The 24,251-nt window shown below is 42.6% G+C and overlaps 1 protein-coding gene across 2 annotated transcripts; it reads left to right on the forward strand.

Annotated features, from left to right (window-relative positions):
* The first annotated feature begins 632 nt into the window (after positions 1–632).
* On the forward strand, positions 633–23,550 carry fam161b (FAM161 centrosomal protein B). 2 transcript variants are annotated; one of them, XM_067992014.1, is made up of 10 exons: positions 633–825; positions 5,903–6,237; positions 7,733–7,878; positions 9,205–9,615; positions 10,290–10,621; positions 12,098–12,225; positions 14,257–14,424; positions 16,716–16,815; positions 17,829–17,983; positions 21,265–23,550. In XM_067992014.1, exons 1-10 carry the CDS (start codon positions 697–699, stop codon positions 21,476–21,478), a joined length of 2,118 nt encoding a protein of 705 aa, XP_067848115.1. In that variant the 5' UTR covers positions 633–696; the 3' UTR covers positions 21,479–23,550. The 2 variants fall into 2 exon arrangements, with proteins under 2 accessions (XP_067848115.1, XP_067848116.1); XM_067992015.1 differs by having other exon boundaries at positions 21,268–23,550.
* The last annotated feature ends 701 nt before the right edge of the window (positions 23,551–24,251 follow it).

The following is a 24,251-nucleotide window of genomic DNA, read 5'->3' on the forward strand; positions in this document are numbered from 1 at the left end:
AAATCTATGTCCTCTGGTTCCTGACCCTTCCGCCAATAGGAACAGTTTCTCTCTATCTATTGTCCAGACCCTTCGTGGTTTTGAATACCTCTAGCAAATCTCCTCTCCCGTCATTTATCTCATTGCTGTTTGTGGGACCTTGCTAGGCACAAATTGACTAGTTTACAACAGTGACCACATTTAAAAAGTGCTTAATCAAAAGCAAAATACTGTGGATGCTGGAAATCTGAAATAAAATCAGAAAGTGCTGCAAAAGCTCAGCAAGTGAGGCAGCATCTGTGGAAATAGAGTTAGCATTTCATTGCCTGTGAAGCGATTTAGGGGTGTCCTGAGGTCGTGAAAAGCGCTATATAAATGCAAGTGCTTCTTTTACTATAAAGTGCCACTTGATGCTGCATTGAAACATTGACTGACGCTCAAGGGGAATTGAATGGCAGTAGTGGGAAGGGGGGGGGGGGGGGATGTGAACACGTGGCATGATTGAGCCAATCACAACCTGCGCAGTTCCCAAGGCCGCCCGCTTGGAGCCTGCGAGATAGGAGGCGGGGCCACATGCTTAATTGACATCTCGACCACCCAATCAGCGCCTAGCTCGGTGCCGTGACCCCCCCACCAATCAGCGCAGCGGGGAGGCGGTGCCAACGATTGCACGCTCGGGTTTGGATGATGACGAAGATATAATTCGATGTTTTGAAGATGCCCGTGTCGCACGGTTTGTCGGTTCTCACTAATTCCTCCGTGAAAAACCCGTTGCGAAGCCGCGGGGAGCAGCCGCGCAGCACGGGGCGGGCGGAGGCGCCAGAGGGAAGCCGCGGGCCGCCTGAGGTGAGTGCTGTGGAGCGGCGGCCATCACCCCGGGCAATGTAAACAATCCGGACATTTATAATATGTGTGCTTATTAATACACGGACACTGCGCCCGGGCAGGGTGGGTGCTCGTGTGTCCGGTTGCTGGGTTCTTTTCTCCCGTTACAGGGCTGCTGGGGTTCCAGGCCGCGGTCCCCGGTTGATTTTGGTTGCCATGGTAACACTGTCAGGGCTCAGCTGGCTTGGTTGATGCATGGCGATGTTTTTTTTGGCAACAGTAAATCATACACTTTATCCTCCATCATTAATACAGGTTGTTATCTCAAGGTGACATTGTCTGAAACACTTATGAACGAGTCGTGTTTGTGTGTAAGTGCGTGTGTCTTTGTGTGTTGGAGGGAATTATTCCAGATTATCCCAACCAACAACAGTCCCATCTTGAGTAAAAGTGAAATAAAAATGTTAGGTGCCTATGTTTGTTACTGTAACAAATTTACCAACAAAAGAAACTAACCATACTTACTGCAAAGTCACCCAGTCCAGATGGGATGCATCCTAGGTTACTGAGTGGAATGTGGAAAATTGCCCAGGTATGCCCTGTCCACAAAAAGCAGGACAAATCCAATCTGGCCAATTACTGCCCCCATCAGTCTACTCTCAATCATCAGCAAAGTGATGCAAGGTGTCGTCGACGGTGCTATCAAGCGGCACTTACTCACCAATAACCTGCTCACCGATGTTCAGTTTGGGTTCCGCCAGGACCACTCGGCTCCAGACCTCATTACAGCCATGGACAAAACAGCTGAATTCCAGAAGTGAGGTGAGAGTGACTGCACTTGACATCAAGGCAGCATTTGACCGTGTGTGGCACCAAGGAGCCCCAGTAAAATTGAAGTCACTGGGAATCGGGGGGAAAACTCTCCAGTGGCTGGAGTCATACCTAGCACAAAGGAAGATGGTAGTGGTTGTTGGAGGCAAATCATCTCAGCCCCAGGGCATTGCTGCAGGAGTTCCTCAGGGCAGTGTCCTAGGCCCAACCATCTTCAGCTGCTTCATCAATGACCTTCTCTCCATCATAAGGTCAGAAATGGGGATGTTAGCTGATGATTGCAGAGTGTTCAGTTCCATTCGCAACCCCTCAGATAATGAAGCAGTCTGAGCCCGCATGCAGCAAGACCTGGACAACATCCAGGGCTGATAAGTGATAACATTTGCGCCAGACAAGTGCCAGGCAATGACCATCTCCAACAAGAAAGAGTCTAACCACCTCCCCTTGACATTTAATGGCATTACCATCGCCGAATCCCCCACCATCAACATCCTGGGGGTCACCATTGACCAGAAACTTAACTAGACCAGCCATATAAATACTATGGCCACAAGAGCAGGTCAGAGGCTGGGTATTCTGCGGCGAGTGACTCACCTCCTGACTCCCCAAAGCCTTTCCACCAACTATCAGGCACAAGTCAGGAGTGTGATGGAATACCCTCCACTTGCCTGGATGAGTGCAGCTCCAACAACACTCAAGAAGCTCGACAACATCCAGGACAAAGCAGCCCGTTTGATTGGCACCCCATTCACCACCCTAAACATTCACTCCCTTCACCACCGGCGCACAGTGGCTGCAGTGTGTACCATCCACAAGATGCACTGCAGCAACTCACCAAGGCTTCTTCGACAGCACATCCCAAACCCGCGACCTCTACCACCTAGAAGGACAAGAGCAGCAGGCACATGGGAACAACACCACCTGCACGTTCCCCTCCAAGTCACACACCATCCCGACTTAGAAATATATCACCGTTCCTTCATCGTCGCTGGGTCAAAATCCTGGAACTCCCTTCCTAACAGCCCTACGGGAGAACCTTCACCACACGGACTGCAGCGGTTCAAGAAGGCGGCTCACCACCACCTTCTCAAGGGCAATTAGGGATGGGCAATAAATGCTGGCCTCGCCAGCGACACCCACATCCCATGAATGAATAAAAAAAAGGTGGAAATTGCAGCGGTTCTGGCCACAATCTTCCAATCCTGCTTAGATAGGGAAGTGGTGCCAGAGGACTGGAGGATTGCAAATGTTACAACCCTGTTTAAAAAAGGGGAGAGGGATAAACCCGGCAATTACAGGCCAGTCAGCCTAACGTCGGTGGTGGGGAATCTTTTAGAGACAGTAATCCGGAACAAAATTAATTGGCACTTGGAAAAGCATGGTTTAATAAATGAAAGTCAACACAGATTTGTTAAAGGAAAATCGTGTTTGACTAACTTGTTTGAGTTTGTTAATAAAGTAACGGAGAGGGTTGATGAGGGTAGTGCAATTGATGTGTGACTTTCAGAAGGCATTTGATAAAGTTCCACATAATAGACCAGTTAGCAAAATTAAAGCCCAAGGGATTAAAAAGAGACCATGGCAGCGTGGATACAAAATTGGCAAGGGACAGAAAGCAGAGTGTAGTGGTGAATGATTGTTTTCAAACCGGAGGGACGTATACAGTGCCAGTATATGGGTCACTATTAGGACCACTGCTCTTTTTGATATCTATTCATTTTTGATATATATTAATGATCTGGACTTGGGTGTACAGGGTATAATTTCAAAGTTTGCAAATGACACAAAATGTAGTAAACAGTGTGGAGGAAAGTAACAGACTTCAGGAGGACATATGGTGAAATGGGCAGACACATGGCAGATGAAATTTAATGCAGACAAGTGTGAAGTGATACATTTTGGTAGGAAGAACAAGGAGAAATTATGCTAAACCTTTATAAAACACTGGTTAGGCCTCAGCTGGAGTATTGTGTTCGATTCTGGCCACCACACTTTAGGAAGGATGTAAAGGCCTTAGAGAGGGTGCAGAAGAGATTTACTAGAATGGTACCAGGGATGAGGGACTTCAGTTATGTGGAGAGATTGGAGAAGCTGGGGTTGTTCTTCTTTGAACAGAGAAGGTTTGATAGAAGTGTTTGAAATCATGAACGGTTTTGAACTGCTTGCCGTGGCAGAAGGGTCGGTAACCAGAGGACACAGATTTAAGGTGATCAGCAAAAGAACCAGAGGCGACATGAGGAAACATTTTTTTAATGCAGCGAGTTGTTATGATCTGGAATGCAGTGCCTGAAGGGGTGGTGGAAGCAGATTCAATAGTAACTTTCAAAAGAGAGTTGGATAAATACTTGATGGGGGGAAAAAATTACAGAACTATGGGGAAAGAGCAGGGGAGTGGGACTATTTGGATAGCTCTTTCAAAGAGCTGACACAGGCATGATGGGCCGAATGACCTCCTCCTGTGCTGTGCCATACTATGAAACTACTATGATACTTGGATTCATTGCAATTTTTTTTAAATGTGCTGGCTGAACTGTTGTGGCATTGTTTGCAGTCTGGAAAATGCTTGTGATATTTAGCTGCGCAGGTGCAGGTGTGTTTTGGTTGTGGACTTACCTTTTAAGGCCATTGCTGAGATATTCCTGGTATAGCTAATTCTGAGGGAAATTAGAGACTACTTGCTTGGGGGGAGGAAAAGTTTCTGTAGATTGGCAGCTGCTTGTCAATCCCCGGCTCCTGCCTTTGGAGAGGTGTCAGTTTATGAAGTTTATAAAGCAGAAGGAAACTGCTGGCTTTTAAAAAAAAATACTTCTGACATTTTGATGTGTATGATGAAGGTGTTCTTAGCACAATATAGATTTTTTTAAAAAACGAAATCAACATTTTTTTTATTATTAATACTTGGGATACCCTGAGGACATGAAGAGTCTACGGCATAGTGTGGGACTGGAGTTACATCTAGGCTAGACAAATAAACGTGGCAAGTCCCTTCCCGGGGTTTGTACAACAATCTTTCAGCTTTCATGGTCAATTTATTCTGGCACCAGCCCACAAATCTCCAGACTAAATTCACAATTTGCTATGCAAGGACTTTGAACTTCTGAGTCCAGTCCCCAATTTTATCAGGTACAGTGGTTATGGTAATGTATTATAATGAGTAAGTCTTTACAAATTATAGCTCTAGGGAATTGTAGATCTGAACTAGTTTGATAAACTTGCTTGGGACAATCACTCAAACTGTCTGATGACTATAAATTTGAAAAATATGATTATAATATATCTGGGCCCAGAGTGTCCGCTCGATTGCACTGGCTTTTTCAGTGCAACCTGGCCGAACCAGCCCAAAATATAGAGGAATTTCTAATTAGGCTGTGTGTAATTTGCGCCTGGTGTAAGTAGAGTTTCTGCGATGTTTTGCACATCAAAAAAAAACTCGCTGAAACTAGTCCCGCCCGCCCCGCTCAAAATAACTTGGATGGTGAGTTTCCGTCGATTGCGCCTGCCTGCGATGAGGGTTTTAAAATTAAGCTAGTTTTCTTAGGCACAAAGGCAGTAGTAGGCACTGTTTAAACGATTTTAAGTATTAAAATTAATTAATTTACTAAGCAACTGACTAGTGTACACCAATGAAAACAGTAAATGCTTCAGTATAGATTTTGAGTGATTTTAAATCAGATTACTCATAGGCAGAGGACTGGAGACCTTAAAAATACTTATTTTTAGTCATAAACCTATTTTCAGCTGTTTTAATAAAACTGCACCAGGTTACCTCTCTTAAATATATCAATGAATATTTTTTATTGCAAAAAAAAATAAACTATTACACTATGTTAAGCTGCCGAATTGCACTGATTCATGGCAGATTTTACGTTTGTGATTATGTTAATGCATTTTAGTTGAAACTTGGCGATTCTCTGCGTAATTTGCGCCTGTGCAATTTTGGGACGCAATTTGCGCCCAAATGCCAGTTGTGCTTAAAGTGGAAAGTCCAAGCCCTTATTGTTAAGTCAAAAATTATTTGGACTCAATGCCAAAAGTAACTATAATAAAAGTAGAAAATCCTAGTCATGTACAAACGGTCAGTTAGTGCTTGAAAGAGAACTCAGATGAAGGTCCTACTCCCATTCAAAAAGATAATCCAGCTTTCTATTTCAGAAGTTGGCTGATCTGCTAAATATTTCCAATATTTTCTGTTTTTATTAGAATTAGGACATTCACTGTTTATCAATGATTGCAATAAAGTGATGATTGCTATATGATCTTTCTGCAGGATATGTCTGAACACGATGATCCAGACTCCAGCAATGAATCTCCTACTGCTGGGTTTAACAGGAGCGGCAAAGATGAATTAATGGAGTTTCTGAGGCGAGATCAAAGAGTGTTTGGCAAGCAGTACTATGAAGGGCTTCTGACCTTAAAGAGCTCATGTAGGCAGAGGCTGCTGGAGCTAGGCATGCTGTATGAGCAGCAGATTAACAAGTATAACGTAGAGAATAAGGGTAACATGAAAAAGTCAGGACTGTCTGAGGAACTGGACAAGTTCTTCACAATTAATGAAGGAAGAACTCTTGTGAAGAATAGTCCCTGCAAGCTGCATTCATCAGGGTGAGTCTATTGTGGTTAATATAGATGAATCCATCCAGTTTTGGGAAATTATTTGCCCCTCAATCCCAATACACAGAATTTATCTCATTTTGTTGGCTCTTGGTGTGTTTACCCCTCATAGTTAATAATTTGGCTAAGATTCAGACTCTTAGAGCCATTAACACTCCATGATCCTACTTAACAAATTTTTAAAAATTGTTTGCTGTTAAACTCTGAAGCAAAATATTTTTTGCTAATAACTGACGTCGTATGGTAGCTTATTGATGCAGCATTTTGGAGCTCGTGCTCTGTGTCACTGAGTGAAGGGATGTGGATTTGTACTCGTGATTCGTGGCCACAAACCCAGTTCTTATATGTGACAGCATGTGAGAATTTCAAATGAATTTTTACAAACAGTGCAGAGAACTGACAGTAAGTGTAGCTGGGTGCTTTCTGTCTGAGATGCCATTGTTTTTTTTTTGTTTTTTTTTATTCGTTCACGGGATGTGGGCGTCGCTGGCAAGGCCGGCATTTATTGCCCATCCCTAATTGCCCTCGAGAAGGTGGTGGTGAGCCACCTTCTTGAACCGCTGCAGTCCGTGTGGTGACGGTTCTCCCACAGTGCTGTTAGGAAGGGAGTTCCAGGATTTTGACCCAGCGACAATGAAGGAACGGCGATATATTTCCAAGTCGGGATGGTGTGTGACTTGGAGGGGAACGTGCAGGTGGTGTTGTTCCCATGCGCCTGCTGCCCTTGTCCTTCTAGGTGGTAGAGGCCGCGGGTTTGGGAGGTGCTGTCGAAGAAGCCTTGGCGAGTTGCTGCAGTGCATCCTGTGGATGGTACACACTGCAGCCACAGTGCGCCGGTGGTGAAGGGAGTGAATGTTTAGGGTGGTGGATGGGGTGCCAATCAAGCGGGCTGTTTTATCTTTGATGGTGTCGAGCTTCTTGAGTGTTGTTGGAGCTGCACTCATCCAGGCAAGTGGAGAGTATTCCATCACACTCCTGACTTGTGCCTTGTAGATGGTGGAAAGGCTTTGGGGAGTCAGGAGGTGAGTCACTCGCCGCAGAATACCCAGTTGTTCATTTGTTTGTTAAGAGTGTAGTCTCTTATATACTGAAAAAATAACTTTGCAACTTTGTTTTATCTATATTACCTCCCCATCCCATTATCTCTGACTGAAGGACAGTCAGGGAAGCATGGAAAATTGGACCTAAAACATAACCAAAGTAAATGACAATGTGTTAAATAATAACTCAACGAGAGGTAGGTTTCTGCTAGCTGGACCACTTTCTCTTCTTTCAATACTAGGCCCTTCAACACACACTACCTAGGATTTACAAACTGGGAATTCGTTCAGACGCCATTGCGTTTCCAAATTGTACACTTGGTATCATCCAATCACGTACATTTCATATCTATATTGTCTCTGGACCTTATATACCAGTGTCGAACAAGCCTGACCATTATATTCATTGTTTATCTTACTGGCAGCTATTTTTATTTCTTTGTCAGAAACACAATGATGAGAAAATCCTACTCTGTGAATGAACTCAGCAGTTTAACCGATTCGGAGGTGAATGTTAAAAAGGATAATTTACAGTTGAAGAAGTCCAGCAAACCTAAGAGTGCTATTTCAGATTGGATCTCGCAGATTACAGGTGAAACATTTCCCAAATATAATAACTACACAGCACTAAGCTTTTCAAACCAAGCAAACACTTTTCTGTCAGAAAGAGAAATTTATTAGCCACATATGGAAAAATGCATATGTTTCAGGGGCATTTTAATGTCTAAATATCCTCCAGCATTTACCAAAGTCTCCACTAGCCCTTCTACAACTACCTGCACAAAGATTAAAATAATCTGGGGCTGGATTTTCCTTTGCTATGAGATAATGGTGGAAAATGGGGCAAAATCAGGAGATGAGACTTACTGCTGCATTCCTTCCCCCACCGCCCCCCCCCCCCCCCCCGCCAAAACTCTGCTGGGACAGCAGCCAGCCACCCCTTTCTCACCCGCCATATAAATACTGGCGTGGTAGTGGAGCCCAGTGAGCTGCCCCATTTCCGCCAACCCTAGGACTGGCCAAGAGAAAGGATGCAGTAGGCCTGGGGGTAGCAGTGGTAAAGATCATTATCTACATAAAAAAACCTTATTCAGCAATCTACAACCTGAAATGAAAGAAAATGAAGGCATATTTTTAGGTGTTCTCATGTACAATGCACCACCAGATTATTCCAGATCAATCTCTGTAGATCAGATTTGTGAAGAGATGACATCGTTACTGCTCCTCATTGCTGGAGAGTTGTCATGCTTGTGGAACAATATCTGAGTTTGAGCCACTGCCTTCAGGAAAGGAGGGCAGAAAAAGAAGGAAACTTGGGAGAAGAATATTCAGTGTAGGAATCAAGAGAACTACAAACTCTGCTGCTTTCAACGGAGAAGCACTGAGGAACAAGGAGTCAGCCATACCAGCACATCTCAGAGATGACGTGTCATCAGTGTTAAAACATAGGTGGGGATGACAAAATGTCTGCCCTATGTACTAGGTGATGGACAGTGCAGTGATTACACAAACTCACAATTAATATTAGAAGAAAGGGCATAAGGGTGGCTGGTGTGATGAAGTAAAGAATACACACTAATGCAGCAGGGGTGTTCTTCTCCTGAGTTTGGTGGTTGGTGCGGGAGAACAGAGGGAGCTTGACTCTGCATGTGGCCTGTGTTATAGCTGACCTGGGTGCATTTGATATCAAAAGTAGAAAGGTATTCTATTTCCTAACAATAACATTCCTCATCTTGTTCAGCCAAAAATAACCAAAAGATATGGGGAGCAAGGAATTGCACTGCTGATACTCTTCCTTCATTCAAAGCAAAGACAATCAGTGATTTATGGGTTTTTAACACCCCGGGATGAACTTGTGTAGCACACATCACTGTTGCATTACTCTGTATGTACTTTCTTACTGAATTGTTTTGTATAGTCCCTCAGCCGTTCAGTATGACTATGCGGGAAGGTCAAAAGAAGAAACAGCTTCTCAGATCCAGGCTGTCGCTGGAAATGGAGAAGGAGCTAATGGAAAGGCGGAAGAAGGAAGAGGCAGAATGCCAGAAGAAATTCCGAGCTCTTCCTGTACCTGCTCATGTTTATCTGTCACTTTATGATGAAATGAATGAACGGAATGAGGAAAAGAGAAGGAAAGAAACAGAGAAGCGGAGAGAGTTTCTGCTGTCCACACAGAAACCATTTAATTTTACAGAGAAGGAGGAAGAGAGGAAGGAGAAGTTGAAACTACAGCTTAATACAGGGGTGCCAGAAACAGACAAGATGACAAAACAGATAAAGAAAATTCCAAGGTCTGTTCAGGATCCAACAGTAAGCGAGAAACTGAAAGGTAAGTTGAATAACTGATTACAATATGCATTTACAATGAATGGTCTGTATTGCGTTGAAGTATTCTAGTCATGCGACACACTGGGAACTGAAATTCCCTATGGCGCAGACTATCTCCAGATGGATGGTAACCTGATCTCCGGCATCTGCCTATACAGTTCTAGACTAGAAATAGAAGCTGTCTTGAGAGCAGGTCAGTGGGAGAAGTGGGGGTAGGGAATGTAAATCTAATTTTTTTTTCTCATTGTGGTTTTGTTTCTGGCCCTTGCTCCCTGTCTCAAGTGTATAAGATGGCTGAGATTGGAAATTTGCTGTGTGGGAAACCTCAAGAACAAACCAACACGCAAGCACTCCATTATACAGCTATTGAAAGTCCAAAACACTTCACAATGCATTAGATAATTAATTATTAATAGCCCTCTGCCAACCCCATGGAGTGGCACTTAAGGACATTCTTATTTTAGATTCAGAACTGATTGAACTGAAATCTTGAAAAACTATCCCTCACGGGAGAGACCAGGCCTCTGCTTAGTGACTCTCCATAATAGCACAACTGAGATTCATCTCATGTAGTGTTGGGCCTGAACTTTTGCTACCCAATCCCCAGTGCCATGGTATCGCATATCAATAATACCAAATGTACCGCCAAGTATTTTTTCTATCTCTTTCTTAAAGAAGAGGAACTGTACAGAAAGATCCGGATACAGATGCGAGCTGTGGACTTGCTCAAAAGTGCTACATCGCCTATAGATCTTCGTCCATACAACAAAGAGCTGGCCACAATAAGCTCTTCAAAAACAAGACAGGAGAAGCTGGGATTTCTGGAAGAAGGACCAAAGTTCAAGCCAAGGATAAATCCAGAAGTTCCTGACTTTGTGAAACTCTACAAAGCATTTCAGAGACAAGCGAGAAGAAGGATAGAGATGAAGGAGACGACAAAATGTGTGCCCTTTGAATTCCATACGTCAAAGTTACCACCACGGCAAAGTAAAACAACTGAATCAAAGGTGATGTGCAATGTTTTATTTTGTTTGTGTGTGTGTGTGACAGACAGAGTCTGCTTCCAGGCTTATGTCAGTGTCACTCTATAACCACACAAAGTTACGAAAGAGTGTCCCTAGGTAAGTTTTTCAAGATTTTTCACTGCAATGCCACCATTTGGGAGATTCTTGTAATCTGTCAAAATTTGGCTAACAATGGTGTATTTTGAGAATTAATGCCAGCAGTCCTACACTTACAATGAATCCCTATCTGGATACACAGGTGTAGATTTTCTTCTTCACCTACTGGCCTGTAATCTGGCAGAGTGGATTGCCTACCCTTAATAGAACCCATCTGGTTTTCAAGCCATTGATTACGCCATTTCTCCAGGATTTTTCTACCAAAGTTACGCAGGAGATTGGGGAATCCCCGTAGAAATTCTACCCTTGGGACTTCACTTACAGGCAATAATAAAGAAATCGTATATGGAAAGAAGAAATATATCTGCACCATTCCCAGACCACACATGTGACATAAGGTGGCTGTAAGATGTAACTGGTGAGCAAAATTTTCACTGGAACACTCCATATTGAAAGTAAGAAACACAGAGTTTGTACTTTTGAACTTAAAATGTAAACAATTCAGCGGCTCCATGGCTCAGAGGCTGAGTGTGCTGCTTGATGTGGTATCCAAGCCATGTAGATCTGGAAGGTCTTAGGTTCAATACGTGGTTTAGCTACGCTCAATTGGAGCGGAGATATCGAGGCCAAAATTGATCTTGTGGATCAGACAATCAGATTCCTACACAGTAATCCTAGTGAGGACAGGATCAGGCCCCATGGCAAACCTTGCAAAAGCAGCCCAGGTCTCATTAACATCATTTTCAAGCCTGTAATGAATGTGCAACACCCTGTCATTGAGAGTCTGGAGCAGCAGCGCAACACCATTGTTAAAAAATAAATAAACCTGGCTCGATTATCCTGGCATTGAGGAAGTGCAAGGCAAAATCTCTGGCAAAACCTCACCCTCCACAGGTTATACATATGCACAACTGGTGCAAAATGTCCCCTACATTCCATATTCTCCTCACAGTACCCTACCACCCAGATGTTACCTTGTGTACAGTCTATTCTTAGTTCAAAGCTGCTTAATTCAAATCAAATTTGTTTATGCTATTGTGCTGTGTTATTTATGGCTTAATTCAAATTATTGGATAATTCAGGTTTTTTTTTAAGTGCAAAAATGACTGAATTATCAGTAGACTGTAGAATCAAATATTGGTGATCAGATAACCTTGATTCAGAATGAACACTTGTGACTCCCTTTGGAGTACACAACATTCATTTAGCTGCACTTCATTACCCCAACTCTTGTGCAAGTACAATTATTTGTCCTTGGTTTTTTTATTAAAAATTGTTACTTTCTTACAAAAATTTAGTATTAAATAATATTGCATAATTTGTTTCAAGTGTAAAATGGTTACTTTTCTGTCACATGTATAGGATTCTCATAAAAAAGCAAAGACTTGCTTGACTAGAAGCAATTCTTTCTGTGGGATTCAGTCACTATCTTCTGATACGCTTCCAACCTACACAACAGATGCTGCAAGAAAAAGGCAATCAGCTGTCAGGTAAAACAAAATTGGAAGTTTATGGCCAGCACCTCTGCAATTTCCACTCTTACTTCCCTCAGCAACCTAGGATGCATCCCATCTGGACCGGGTGACTTATCTTCTTTAAGTACAACCAGCCTTTCTAGTACCTCCTCCATCAAGTTTTAGTCCATTCGGTATCTCAACTACCTCCTCTTTCTGCTGTGACTTTGGCCGCGTCTTCTTCCTTGGTAAAGACAAATGCAAAGTACTCAATTTAGTACCTCAGCCGTGCCTTCTGCCTCCATGCGTAGATCTCCTTTTTGGTCCCTGAACAGTCCTACTCCTCCTCTTACTACCCATTTACTATTTATATGCCTAAAGACGACTTATGGATTCCCTTTTATGTTAGCCGCCAGTCTATTCTCATACTCTGTCTTCGCTCTTCTTATTTCCTTTTTCTCTTCTCTGTACTTTCTATATTCAGCCTGATGCATGCAGTCAAGGCCCAGTGTCTTTTCCACTTTGAGATTCACCAATTTTTTAGTACTACTTCCTTATCTATAGTTATCCTGTCTAATCGCTCTACTTCCTCCTCTGTTAGCCTTTTATTCTCACTGTCAAACTCTTCTGTGAAATCCAAGACAAAGTACTCGTTTAGTATCTCCACCATTCATCCTCCATAAGATTTCCTTTTTCATCTCTATTTGGCCCTACCCTTTCTTTACCTATTCATGTGTTTATAATATCCTTTACTATTTCCCTTTGTTACTATCGGTCTTCATTCCTTTTGAGCCTTTCTAATTTTTTTTAATATAGCAGTCAATAACTCACACTTTTATACAAAACAACTTGTACTTTTATAGCAGCCAACAACTTAAACTTGTATAGTAGCCAAAAACAGTTAACACTTTGTTTGGTGTTAGCACTCTTGCCTCTGAGTCAGAAGGTTGTGGGTTCAAGTCCCACTCCAGAGACTTGAGCAGTACTGAGGGAGTGCTGCAGTGTCAGAGGTGCCGTCTTTCGGATGAGACAATGAACTAAGGTGGACATAAAAAGTCCAATGGCATTATTTGAAGAACAGGGGAGTTCTCCCTGGTGTCCTGGCCAATATTTATCCCTCAACCAACATCACGAAAACAGTTTTATTGGTTATTTATCTCAGTGCTGTTTGTGGGACCTTGCTGTGCGCAGATTGGCTGCAGCGTTTCCTTACATTACGACAGTGACTACACTTCAAAAGTACTTCATTGGCAATAAAGCGTTTTGGGACGTCCTGAGATCATGAAAGGCGCTATATAAATCCAAGTTCTTTCTTTTCTTTCTTTTATACAGCTGAATACAACTTGTGTAACAACTTACATTTGCAGAGCAGAAACAATTTACACTTATATATCGCATTGATAAAGTAGCCAACAACTTACACCTATAGATCAGCAACTCACACTATTATAGCAGCCAATAACACTCTACATTTATGTAGCTGCCAACAACAGCTTACTTATTTAGCAACCACCAACAACTTATGGCAGCCAACAGTAACAATTTATACATACTTGCATAATAGCCAACAACAACTTAAACTTCTATAACTGCCAACGACTTAGTTAAATAACAGCCAAATACAACTTACACTTATGAAATATCCAACAACTTACATTGTTCTGGTTCATCCAGAGCAAATCAAGGAATCAAGCCAGATAAAAAGCAGCATTTTGACTGGAGACTGGAGATCAAATAGCATGTCCGTGCTCTTGGTGGGGTAATAATGTATGGCATTCAATGAAAGAATATAATGCAAAATAAGAAAATTGCCACTCATATACTTGCCTGTCATTTGCTCTGCATCTTCATTATGCTGTAGTGATTCTTCTAGTTACGTAGGCTAAGATCTGGTGAAACTAACATCCAAGATGGGTGGCAGAAAGTTTAGGAAGGCAAATCCATCTTTGGGTAAGGACACAAGCACTTTAACACCAGGAAAGCACTGCTGTGTTTGATTGAAAGTAGCCATTTGAGTAGGTGATTTGTGTAGTGCTAGGAATGACTGTGGAAAATATTATTCTGTAGAAAATCCCTCGACGAACGGGATAAGCAGGAACTAGAGAGAGCTCGATGGATGGAGAGGTACAAGATGAATGCCCAAGACATGAGCAAAACATTATCGATAAGAGCTAAAGCTATGGACCCTCATCAAAGCCTAGCAGAAACCTACAAAGAAACGTTGAAGCAGTATAGGTTTGTAAGGTTCTTACTGTACCACTTCTTAGCTATATAGAAATAAAGATGCATCACTATCAATAGCATATGATAATAAAGCAGCTTATCTATTGTGTGCATTGTTAATAACAATTAGACATGTTGTCTTTGTTCAGCTGGATAGAAATCATAGAAAGAAAACTTACAGCACAGAAGGAGGCCATTCGGCCCATTGTATCCACGCCAGACGAAAATGAGCCACCCAGCCTAATTCCATTTCCCAGCACTTGATCCGTAGCCTTGTAGGTTACGGCACTTCAAGTGCATATTCAAGTACTTTTTTTTTTAAATGAGTTGAGGGTTTCTGCCTCTACCACCCTTTCAGGCAGTGAGTTCCAGATTCCCACCACCCTCTGGCTGAAAAAAATTCTCAGCTCCCCTCAAATCCTTCTGCCAGTCTATGCCCCCTGGTTATTGACCTCTCTGCTAAGGAAAATAGGTCCTTCCTATCCACTCTATCTAGGCCCCTCATAATTTTGTACACCTCAATTAAATCACCCCTCATCTTCCTCTGTTCCAAAGAAAACAACCTCAGCCTATTTAATCTTGCCTCATAGCTAAAATTCTCCAGTCCTGGCAACATCCTCGTAAATCTCCTCGTACCCTTTCTAGTGCAATTACATCCTTTCTGTAATGTGACGACCAGAACTGTACAAAGTACTCAAGCTGTGGCCTAACTAGTGTTTAATACAGTTCGAGCATAACCTCCCTGCTCTTATATTCTATGCCTCGGCTCATAAAGCAAAGTATCCCGTATGCCTTCTCAACCACCTTATCTACCTGTCTTGCTACCTTCAGGGATCTGTGGACATGCATTCCAAGGTCCCTCACTTCCTCTCCACCTCTGTATCCTCCCATTTATTGTGTACTCCCTTGCCTTGTTTGCCCTCCCCAAATGTAATACCACACATTTCTCCGGATTGAATTCCATTTGCCACTTTTCTGCCCACCTCACCAGTCCATTGATATCTTCCTGCAGGCTACAGCTTTCCTCCTCACGATCAACCACACTGCCAATTTTTGTATTATCTGTAAACTTCTTAATCATGCCCCCTACAATTAAGTCCAAATCATTAATATATATCACAAAAAGCAAGGGACCTAGTATGGAGTCCTGCGGAACCCCACTGGAAACAGCCTTCAAATCACAAAAACACCAGTCGACCATTACCCTTTGTATTCCTGCCGCTGAAACAATTTTGGATCCAACTTGCCACTTTCACTTGGATCCCATGGGCTTGTACTTTTTTGACCAGTCTGACACGTGCGATCTTGTCAAAGGCCTTGCTAAAATCAGTGTAGACAACATCAAACGCACTATCCTCAACAACCCTCCTTGTTACCTCCTCAAAAAATTCAATCAAGTTAGTCAGACACGACCTTCCCTTAACAAATCCCTGCTGACTGTCCTTAATTAATCCATGCCTTTCTGAGTGACGGTTTATCCTGTCCCTCAGAATTGATTCCAATAATTTGCCTACACAGAGGTTAGACTGACTGGCTTGTAATTACTCGATCTATCCCCTCTCCCTTTTTAAACAATGGTACAACGTTAGCAATCCTCCAATCCTCCGGCACCACACCTGTATACAGGGAGGATTGGAAAATGATGGTCAGAGCCTTCACTATTTCCTACCTTGCTTCTTTTAACTGCCTGGGATACATTGCATCTGGGCCTGGTGATTTATCTACTTTCAAAGATGCTAAACCCCTTAATACTTCCTCTTTCACTATGTTTATCCCATCCAATATTTCACAGCCCTCCTCCTTAACTACAATGTCTGCATCATCCCTCTCTTAATGAATACTTTGCGTCTGTCTTCATAAGAACCATACCAACATCTTCCGCCTCCACACATAGGATACCTTTTTGGCCTCTGATAGGCCCTACTCTTTCCTTAGTTATCCTCTTGCCCTTAATGTATTTATAAAACATCTTTTGATTTTCTTTGATTTTACTTGCCAATATTTCTTCATGCCCTCTCTTTGCTTTTTTAATTTCACCCCTGCACTTTCTATACTCCTCTAGGCTTTCTCTAGTATTGAGCTCTTGGTGTCTGACATAAGCTTTCCTTTTTTGCCTTATCTTACCCTGGATGTAAAAGATCCCATGGCATTATTTCAGAGAAGAGTAAGATAGTTCTGCCAGTGTCTGACCAACATTCTTCTGTCAACCAACACCACCAAAGACCGATTTAACATCTCACTTGTAGTTTGTGTGACCTTGCTGTGTGCAAATTCTAATTAATCAGTTGTCACTTCATTTTCAGGCAGACAGACCTCAAAAGGAAGAAGGAATACAAGAAGGAACTGGAGGAGATGAAGAGGCGAGTCCGCAGCAGACCCTACCTCTTTGAACAGGTCACTCAGGTGAGGAAGTAAGTGGTTGTGGGCAATAAAGCACAAAGCTACATCTACTTGTCAAGGTGGCACTGAGACACCCAACTTGCACTTTTTTTACAATAATGTTGGCTGGAAATGAGACTTAACAGGTCTGTTATGGGTTGCAGTACACCTGAAATTTTGAAACCAAGTAAACCAGATAAGAACAACCACTGGCTACCATACATACACTTGTGTACCTCCAAATTCCCTTCTTTCCTCTTACTGCTCCTTTCTTGAAGTTGCTCCAGTACAGCTGCACGGCTAGCAGCAGCTCTCTGGTGCCTCTCTCCAGCAGCATTTCTTATTATAAAGGTCTGGACAATGACTGACTGGGTGCATCTTTGGCATTATATATGCTTCTATGATGGGGGGGGTGGGGGGGGGAGGAAGAAAGGGAGGTCACCAGATAGCTGCTGAGCACAAGGACCAAGCCCAGGAACACTGAGCCCAGTTTTGGCACCACTTCTCCCCCTCCCTACTGCAAATCTTTGAAAATATTTTCTTCAGGGCTACTCCCAACCGATGCTGCTTTAGAGGTAAAAACTCCATCTTTGAGTAATTCAGATCAGTAAGATCCCAGATACAATCTCTGACCTAGCTGATTTCAGCATAGTGGTACTACAATTGGAAAAGGAAAAATCAGCCAGGATTCCCACTCTGATCATGATTTAAAGACACCTGCGGTTATGGCCGTCGAGTGAGGACAGGGTCGGGGTCAGCTGTGATGGCCTCCACATCCGAGCGGCCTGCAGGCACTCACTATCAAGGTTCACACTGGAATAATATATTAGATTGAGGTGCCCAAAGATAAACGCCACCTACCACCACTAAAACTATTAACCAACAAAGTAAGTCATTGCCTTCAGGAGGGGAAAGGAGACTACTGGAGAGACAATTGAACAAAAGATTGAAAATGATTTAAATTCACCATTTACATGTGAAACAGTGCTCCACGTTGATCTTTTTTCAGCACAAAAATGTTTATATTTTTTCTTCAGAAAAATGCCACATCGGAGGCTGAGAGACGATACCGTGACACATTGCAGCAAGCTGGGGTGAATGAAGAATTTGTCTTCGATAAAGGAAGAAATGCAGAGGATATTCCTCTCTCAGTATCCGATGACGAAGACAGCAGCCATGACAGTGAATACAGGTAGACCATTTGTGACATAAGTATTACACATACTGGATTATTACAGGCTACTGGTGAAAGATAACTGAATTGAGAATTACTGGTGCATCAATGGGGTGATTGCAAGAAATAAATCTCATTGCGGTTGGTGGGGGGAGAGGAGAGAAGATGGGGGTTTGGGTGAACAAATAACACAAACCGCAGTAAGTGCACAGCACTGCTGCTATTTCCCAGGTTTTCTGCCTCCCTTTTGCCATTCAGGGCAGTCCCATGTCACATCTAAGTTTCCTTATGGAGTTGCTCCCTGATGCACCCATAACTAATATCAGGTACTCCTTGGGGTAAGAGAACAAAAATGGTAGGCCTCCGTGGGGGAAATAATAATAAACGTTAGGTTATGAAATTACATAGATGTGGGATGGAGAGAGGCACGTGGATTTTCCGCAAGAGATCAACAGAAGGCTTGGAGAAATGTTGTAAATGGTTAAAAACGACCATTTACGTAATTTAGAAATGGAACAGTTACTAAATAAATAGATATAAAACAGTTTCTGCCGATCTTCAACTGAAGTTACAGCTGGAGATCAGGAGAACTGCACGGAAGCTCAGGGACAGTGTTTTCAATATAAAGTACCCCTAACCTCCACCACCAGCATATCCTTCTCCCTTAAATACGGTCTGAAGAGTAGGATACTGGCTCTCTATTCAAGTTGGGGCCTCAATTAAATGTTGCCGACGAGCGAGGGAAGTGCAGCAGCCAATTTACGCTCATCAAGGTCCCGCAATCAAATAAATGACCAGATAATCTGTTTTTGGTGGTGTTTGAGGGATAAATGGTGGCCAAGATACCAGGAGAACTCTTATGCTGTCCTTCATATAGTGCCGTGGGATCTTTCCGAGAAAGTGGATAGGGCTTGAGGGACACTGGTGTTACTACAGAGCCCAGGCTAACGCCTTGGAGCTGACCCTTCACTTAAGTTTCTCAATAGAAACATGTAGGCACAGGAAATATTAACGCTGTATCTGCATTTGTTACAATGAACAGAAATAAAACTAGAAAATAATCAATATTTTGGGAACAGGAGTAGGCCATTAACCCCCTCGAGCCTGCTCAGCTATTCAATTCAATTCAATCCAATCATGGCTGATCTGTAGCTCAACTCCATTTACCTGCCTTAGCTCCAAATCCCTTGATACCCGCCTTAGCTCCAAATCCCTTGATACCCTTACCCAACAACAATCTATTGATCTCAGTCTTGAAAGCTCCAATTGTTCCAACATCCACAGCCTTTTGGGAGAGAGAATTCCAGATTGCTACTACCCTTTGTTTGAAAAAGTGCTTCCCGATTTCCCTCCTAAATGGCCTGGCTTTAATTTTAAGATTATGTCCCCCTGTTCTTGATTCCCCCACCAGAGGAAATAGTTTCTCTATATGTACCCTCTACCCTATTGAATCCTTTTATCATTTTAAACTCCTCAATCTTCAATTTTCTTTGATTATCTTATGTGGTAAACAGGATACTCAGTGCTAAGCCATTGATTATAGGGAATTTATTAGTCATGAATGGGAACTAAACGGGCTGAGATGTACAGTTCTGCTCACTTGGCAGGGATGCCATTTTAACAATATTAATATGGAGGCTCACGTTTTAGAGTCATAGTGTTATACAGCATGGATAGAGGCCCTTCGGCCCATCGTGTCCGCGCCGGCCATCAAGCCCTGTCTACTCTAATCCCATATTCCAGCATTTGGTCCGTAGCCTTGTATGCTATGGCATTTCAAGTGCTCATCCAAATGCTTCTTGAATGTTGTGAGGGTTCCTGCCTCCACAACCCTTTCAGGCAGTGAGTTCCAGACTCCAACCACCCTCTGGGTGAAAAAGTTCTTTCTCAAATCCCCTCTAAACCTCCCGCCTTTTACCTTGAATCTATGCCCCCTTGTTATAGAACCCTCAACAAAGGGAAAAAGCTCCTTAGTATCCATCCTATCTGTGCCCCTCATAATTTTGTACACCTCAATCATGTCCCCCCTCAGCCTCCTCTGCTCCAAGGAAAACAAACCCAATCTTCCCAGTCTCTCTTCATAGCTGAAGCGCTCCAGCCCTGGTAACATCCTGGTGAATCTCCTCTGCACCCTCTCCAAAGCGATCACATCCTTCCTGTAGTGTGGCGACCAGAACTGCACACAGTACTCCAGCTGTGGCCTAACCAGTGTTTTATACAGCTCCATCATAACCTCCTTGCTCTTATATTCTATGCCTCGGCTAATAAAGGCAAGTATCCCATATGCCTTCTTTACCACCTTATCTACCTGTTCCGCCGCCTTCAGGGATCTGTGAACTTGCACACCAAGATCCCTCTGACCCTCTGTCTTGCCTAGGGTCCTCCCATTCATTGTGTATTCCCTTGCCTTGTTAGTCCCTCCAAAGTGCATCACCTCGCACTTTTCCGGGTTAAATTCCATGTGCCACTGTTCCGCCCATCTATATCGTCCTGCAGACTGAGGCTATCCTCCTCGCTATTTACCACCCTACCAATTTTTGTATCATCAGCGAACTTACTGATCATACCTTTTACATTCATATCCAAGTCATTAATGTAGACCACAAACAGCAAGGGACCCAGCACCGATCCCTGTGGTACCCCACTGGCCACAGGCTTCCAGTCACAAAAACAACCTTCGACCATCACCCTCTGCCTTGTGCCACTAAGCCAGTTTTGTATCCAAAGTGCCAAGGCACCCTGGATTCCATGGGCTCGTACCTTCTTGACCAGTCTCCTGTGGGGGACTTTATCGAAGGCCTTACTGAAATCCATGTATACCACATCCACTGCATTACCCTCATCCACACGCCTAGTCACCCCCTCAAAAAATTCAATCAAATTAGTCAGACATGATCTTCCCTTGACAAAGCCATGTTGACTATCCCTGATTAATCCTTGCTTCTCCAAGTGGAGACTAATTTTGTCCTTCAGAATTTTTTCCAATAATTTTCCTACCACTGATGTTAGGCTCACTGGCCTGTAGTTCCCCGGTTTTTCCCTACTCCCCTTCTTGAATAATGGTACTAGAACTAAGTTTTACTTAGTAAAATTCAGATCTGTTTCCAAAACTCCAAACTAAGAAGATTCAGACAGTTGGATTGGCATAAAAACTCAGGGATCTCCATCTTAAATATGGCAAGTTAGTGTTTCTGATGGGATGGATTTCATATTCAACTGCTCCTGTTGAGGAGCCCATTTATGTTACAGGTTCTAATCAAGAACTAAGGGAAGTTTTTTTTTTAAATTTTGTTCCGTAGCAGAGCAAAGCATGAGCGTGACAGGACGAGTGAGTCTTTGGAAAACATCAGATCAGTGGAAGTAGACCAAGAAAAAGATATTCAGAACAGTGACGAAGGTGAAGAGGACGAAGAGCAAGAGGACAGTTCTAACTCAGACAAGAAAAATAGTCTCAACCTTTGTGTAAGAGAAAATTCAACCAGTACTAATAACTCTATACTCCAGTTAAAGTAGAATCCTATTACTTTTAAGGATTTCTTTTTTTGCCTTTGTGCCTCGAGACTCATGTCTAGTATTGAAACAATTGCAATCACAATTCCTCCAGTTTATAGGCCCCACTCACCTTGTGGTCTCTGGATCAGATATATTAACGAACATAATAGTGAACCTATTAGCCATGTGTCTGGGAGACATATCACATAGGAAACCAAACACGTACACCTTCAAATATGCCACCAACTAGAGCTGAGGTAGCATTGAGGGAGCACTTGAGCTTCACTTTGATCAGTTAATGCAATGTTTCCCAAGCTGTACCGTGTCATACGTCCAAGGCTCTGTATTATTTTATTTACGTATTTTGCATGCAGTGTGTGTTTGTAGGGCATAAATGTTCTCAGGGGCAGGAAATCCCTGCTGGGTGTGGAAAATATCCATAGAGTGGGAAGCAAAGTATGCTGTTTGACTCAAATGTCCCATGGCCTAAAAGCAACCAAAAAATACTACAACAGAAGGAGGCCATTGTGCCTGTGCTGACTCTTTGAAAGAGCTATCCAATTAGTCTCACTCCCCTGCTCTTTCCCCATAGCCCTACAAATTTCTCCTAATCTTAAGAATCATTATAATTCTTTACAAAAATTTTCCATTTGAAAAACACATCTGATGAACAAGCAATCAAATCGCTTAAGCAGTCATGTTGGTTCCCCCCCCACACCGCTATCTAGTGATAAAAATAATTTTATAATATAAAACTACAAAAATCACAAATGTAAATCCCATCTTCCAATAGCTGAAGCAACTCTTGCTCTCACAGGCCTCCCCATTTACAGTCTGCTTCCTTCCTACAGTTTGGATCATTCAACTTCGCCTTAAAGATATTTTCCAGGCCTCTGCAGGCACATGACATGACTACCCCTTCAATCTCATGCAAACGTGCAACTTTCAGTTCTAGCTTATAAAAAGGCAAGCTTCTTCTCCTCGGGCCAAGGTGTGTTGAATCCTGCTAGGCCACTAGTTACTAGGATATGGTCACAGGAGGTAATATTTCTTGGTTTAAAATGTCCATCTGGCAACCTTTACTGGAAAACATTTCTTAAAACAAACATTAAGTAACTATCCATTCAAATTTTAGTTTAACCCAGTTTTTGTTTTAATTGGAAACACTCCTCCCTTCATGTCTGACTCTTTTATTAAAAATGAAATTAGAAGAAAATATTCCTTATTGCTATGGAAACCACAAAGAGTAGGGCTTAAAGAATGAGTCAGGCCACACTAAACAAGTCAGAATTGGAAAGAGCAAGATGTAAGTTTTTTAAAAAAAAATTAAATTGAAATCTAAGTTGAGGCAGCAATGCTATTAAGTTATTGTGGGCGATAAGGAGGTTCATTCCATCAGAGTCCTTTCATTGTTATTTTTCATTTATTTTCTCCTTGCACTAAGGCTCTGGCCACAGTAGCAACACTACTGGTTTTCTGTTACTCCCTCTAGGCTCTCCTCCACAGTAGGAGCTGCAGTAACCCCAGCTCTTTACTGTCAGAAGCAGCCTCCTATTTTTCCCCAAAATTCCTCTCTGAATTTTATTTCTGAAATTCATTTCCTTGGGTGAGGAGGAGAAAGAATCTTTCCAGTGAATTTGCTGCAGCAAAAACTTTGCACTGATTTGGCATTTTATATTAAAAATTGGCCCAGGTGGTTTCTTTACCTTTGTTATAGTTTAAGTGTTATTAAAATCAGTTTGTGTTCAGTAAGTTTTCAATTATATTTATAGTGGGTTATTTTGTGTTTTGATCCCATTTTTAACTGGCAAATGTCTCCACTATATAACTGAATAGGTCTGATTCTCACAATACCTTTGAAAGTCATTAAATGCAGTGCGAAAATTGTGAGGTCTGTTTACTGCATTTTCACCTTCGTGCTTAAGTTCAGTATCGCAGAAGCTTTTTGAATGAGCCTCGTGCTACAGAATGCAAACAGGCCAATAACTACTGTACATTTTTAAAACAGGTTTTCTGCCTACAATATTTCCTTGTGTCAGTGATGTGTTATCTTTAAATGTTTTCTATGGTGTGTATAAATTGCATATCAAGTTGTTTCTGGTCAAAGTTATTTTAATATAGCTCAAAATATGGAATCTGATAGCACTTATGCAAGTTTAAAAACTTGTTTTATTTTTGTAGGAAAATAAAATGATCAGATGCCAAATGCACAGAATGGAGCAACCTATCTGTGGACCCTTATAATTCTGATCAGCTGGTCCTGAGTGTGTCTCACACCTGTTCACTGAGCAAGACTGATTTTGATTTTAACAATATCGCACTCTGAAAAGCAAGTACTATTCTAGCTATCTATCTAAATAAAATTATGTCTGGCCACTGTCTCTTCCCATCATTCCATTTTCTGGGATCAGATTAGCTTCTGGTAACCACAAGCTCAATCTGCATAACCAATCCCCTTTCCTGCCAGGGCATATCCACTGTGATGAATGAGAGGAGTCTATTCCCCTCAATACCTCAGCTGGTCCAGCCTCCCTTCACCTGGCCTGTTTGGTATCACTGAGGGCCCCCATCTCTCCCTAACCCTGCTCCCTCCCATTCCCCAGGCTCCAGCCTCCCAGCTCCAATGACAGCCTCAGTCCTCAGCCTCTCCACTGCCTCAGTCCTCAGCCTCTCCACTGCTTCCAAACAAGAACTCCCACTTTCTCCCAGCCCCAGTTTCTATCTTGCCCTTGTGTTGGAGCAGCTCCTAGACAGGACAGCACCAATTAAGAGCCATAGACAATATCTCTGCTCA

The sequence above is a fragment of the Heptranchias perlo genome, chromosome 10, assembly GCF_035084215.1.
Source record: "Heptranchias perlo isolate sHepPer1 chromosome 10, sHepPer1.hap1, whole genome shotgun sequence".
Classification (NCBI taxonomy): Eukaryota; Metazoa; Chordata; class Chondrichthyes; order Hexanchiformes; family Hexanchidae; genus Heptranchias; species Heptranchias perlo.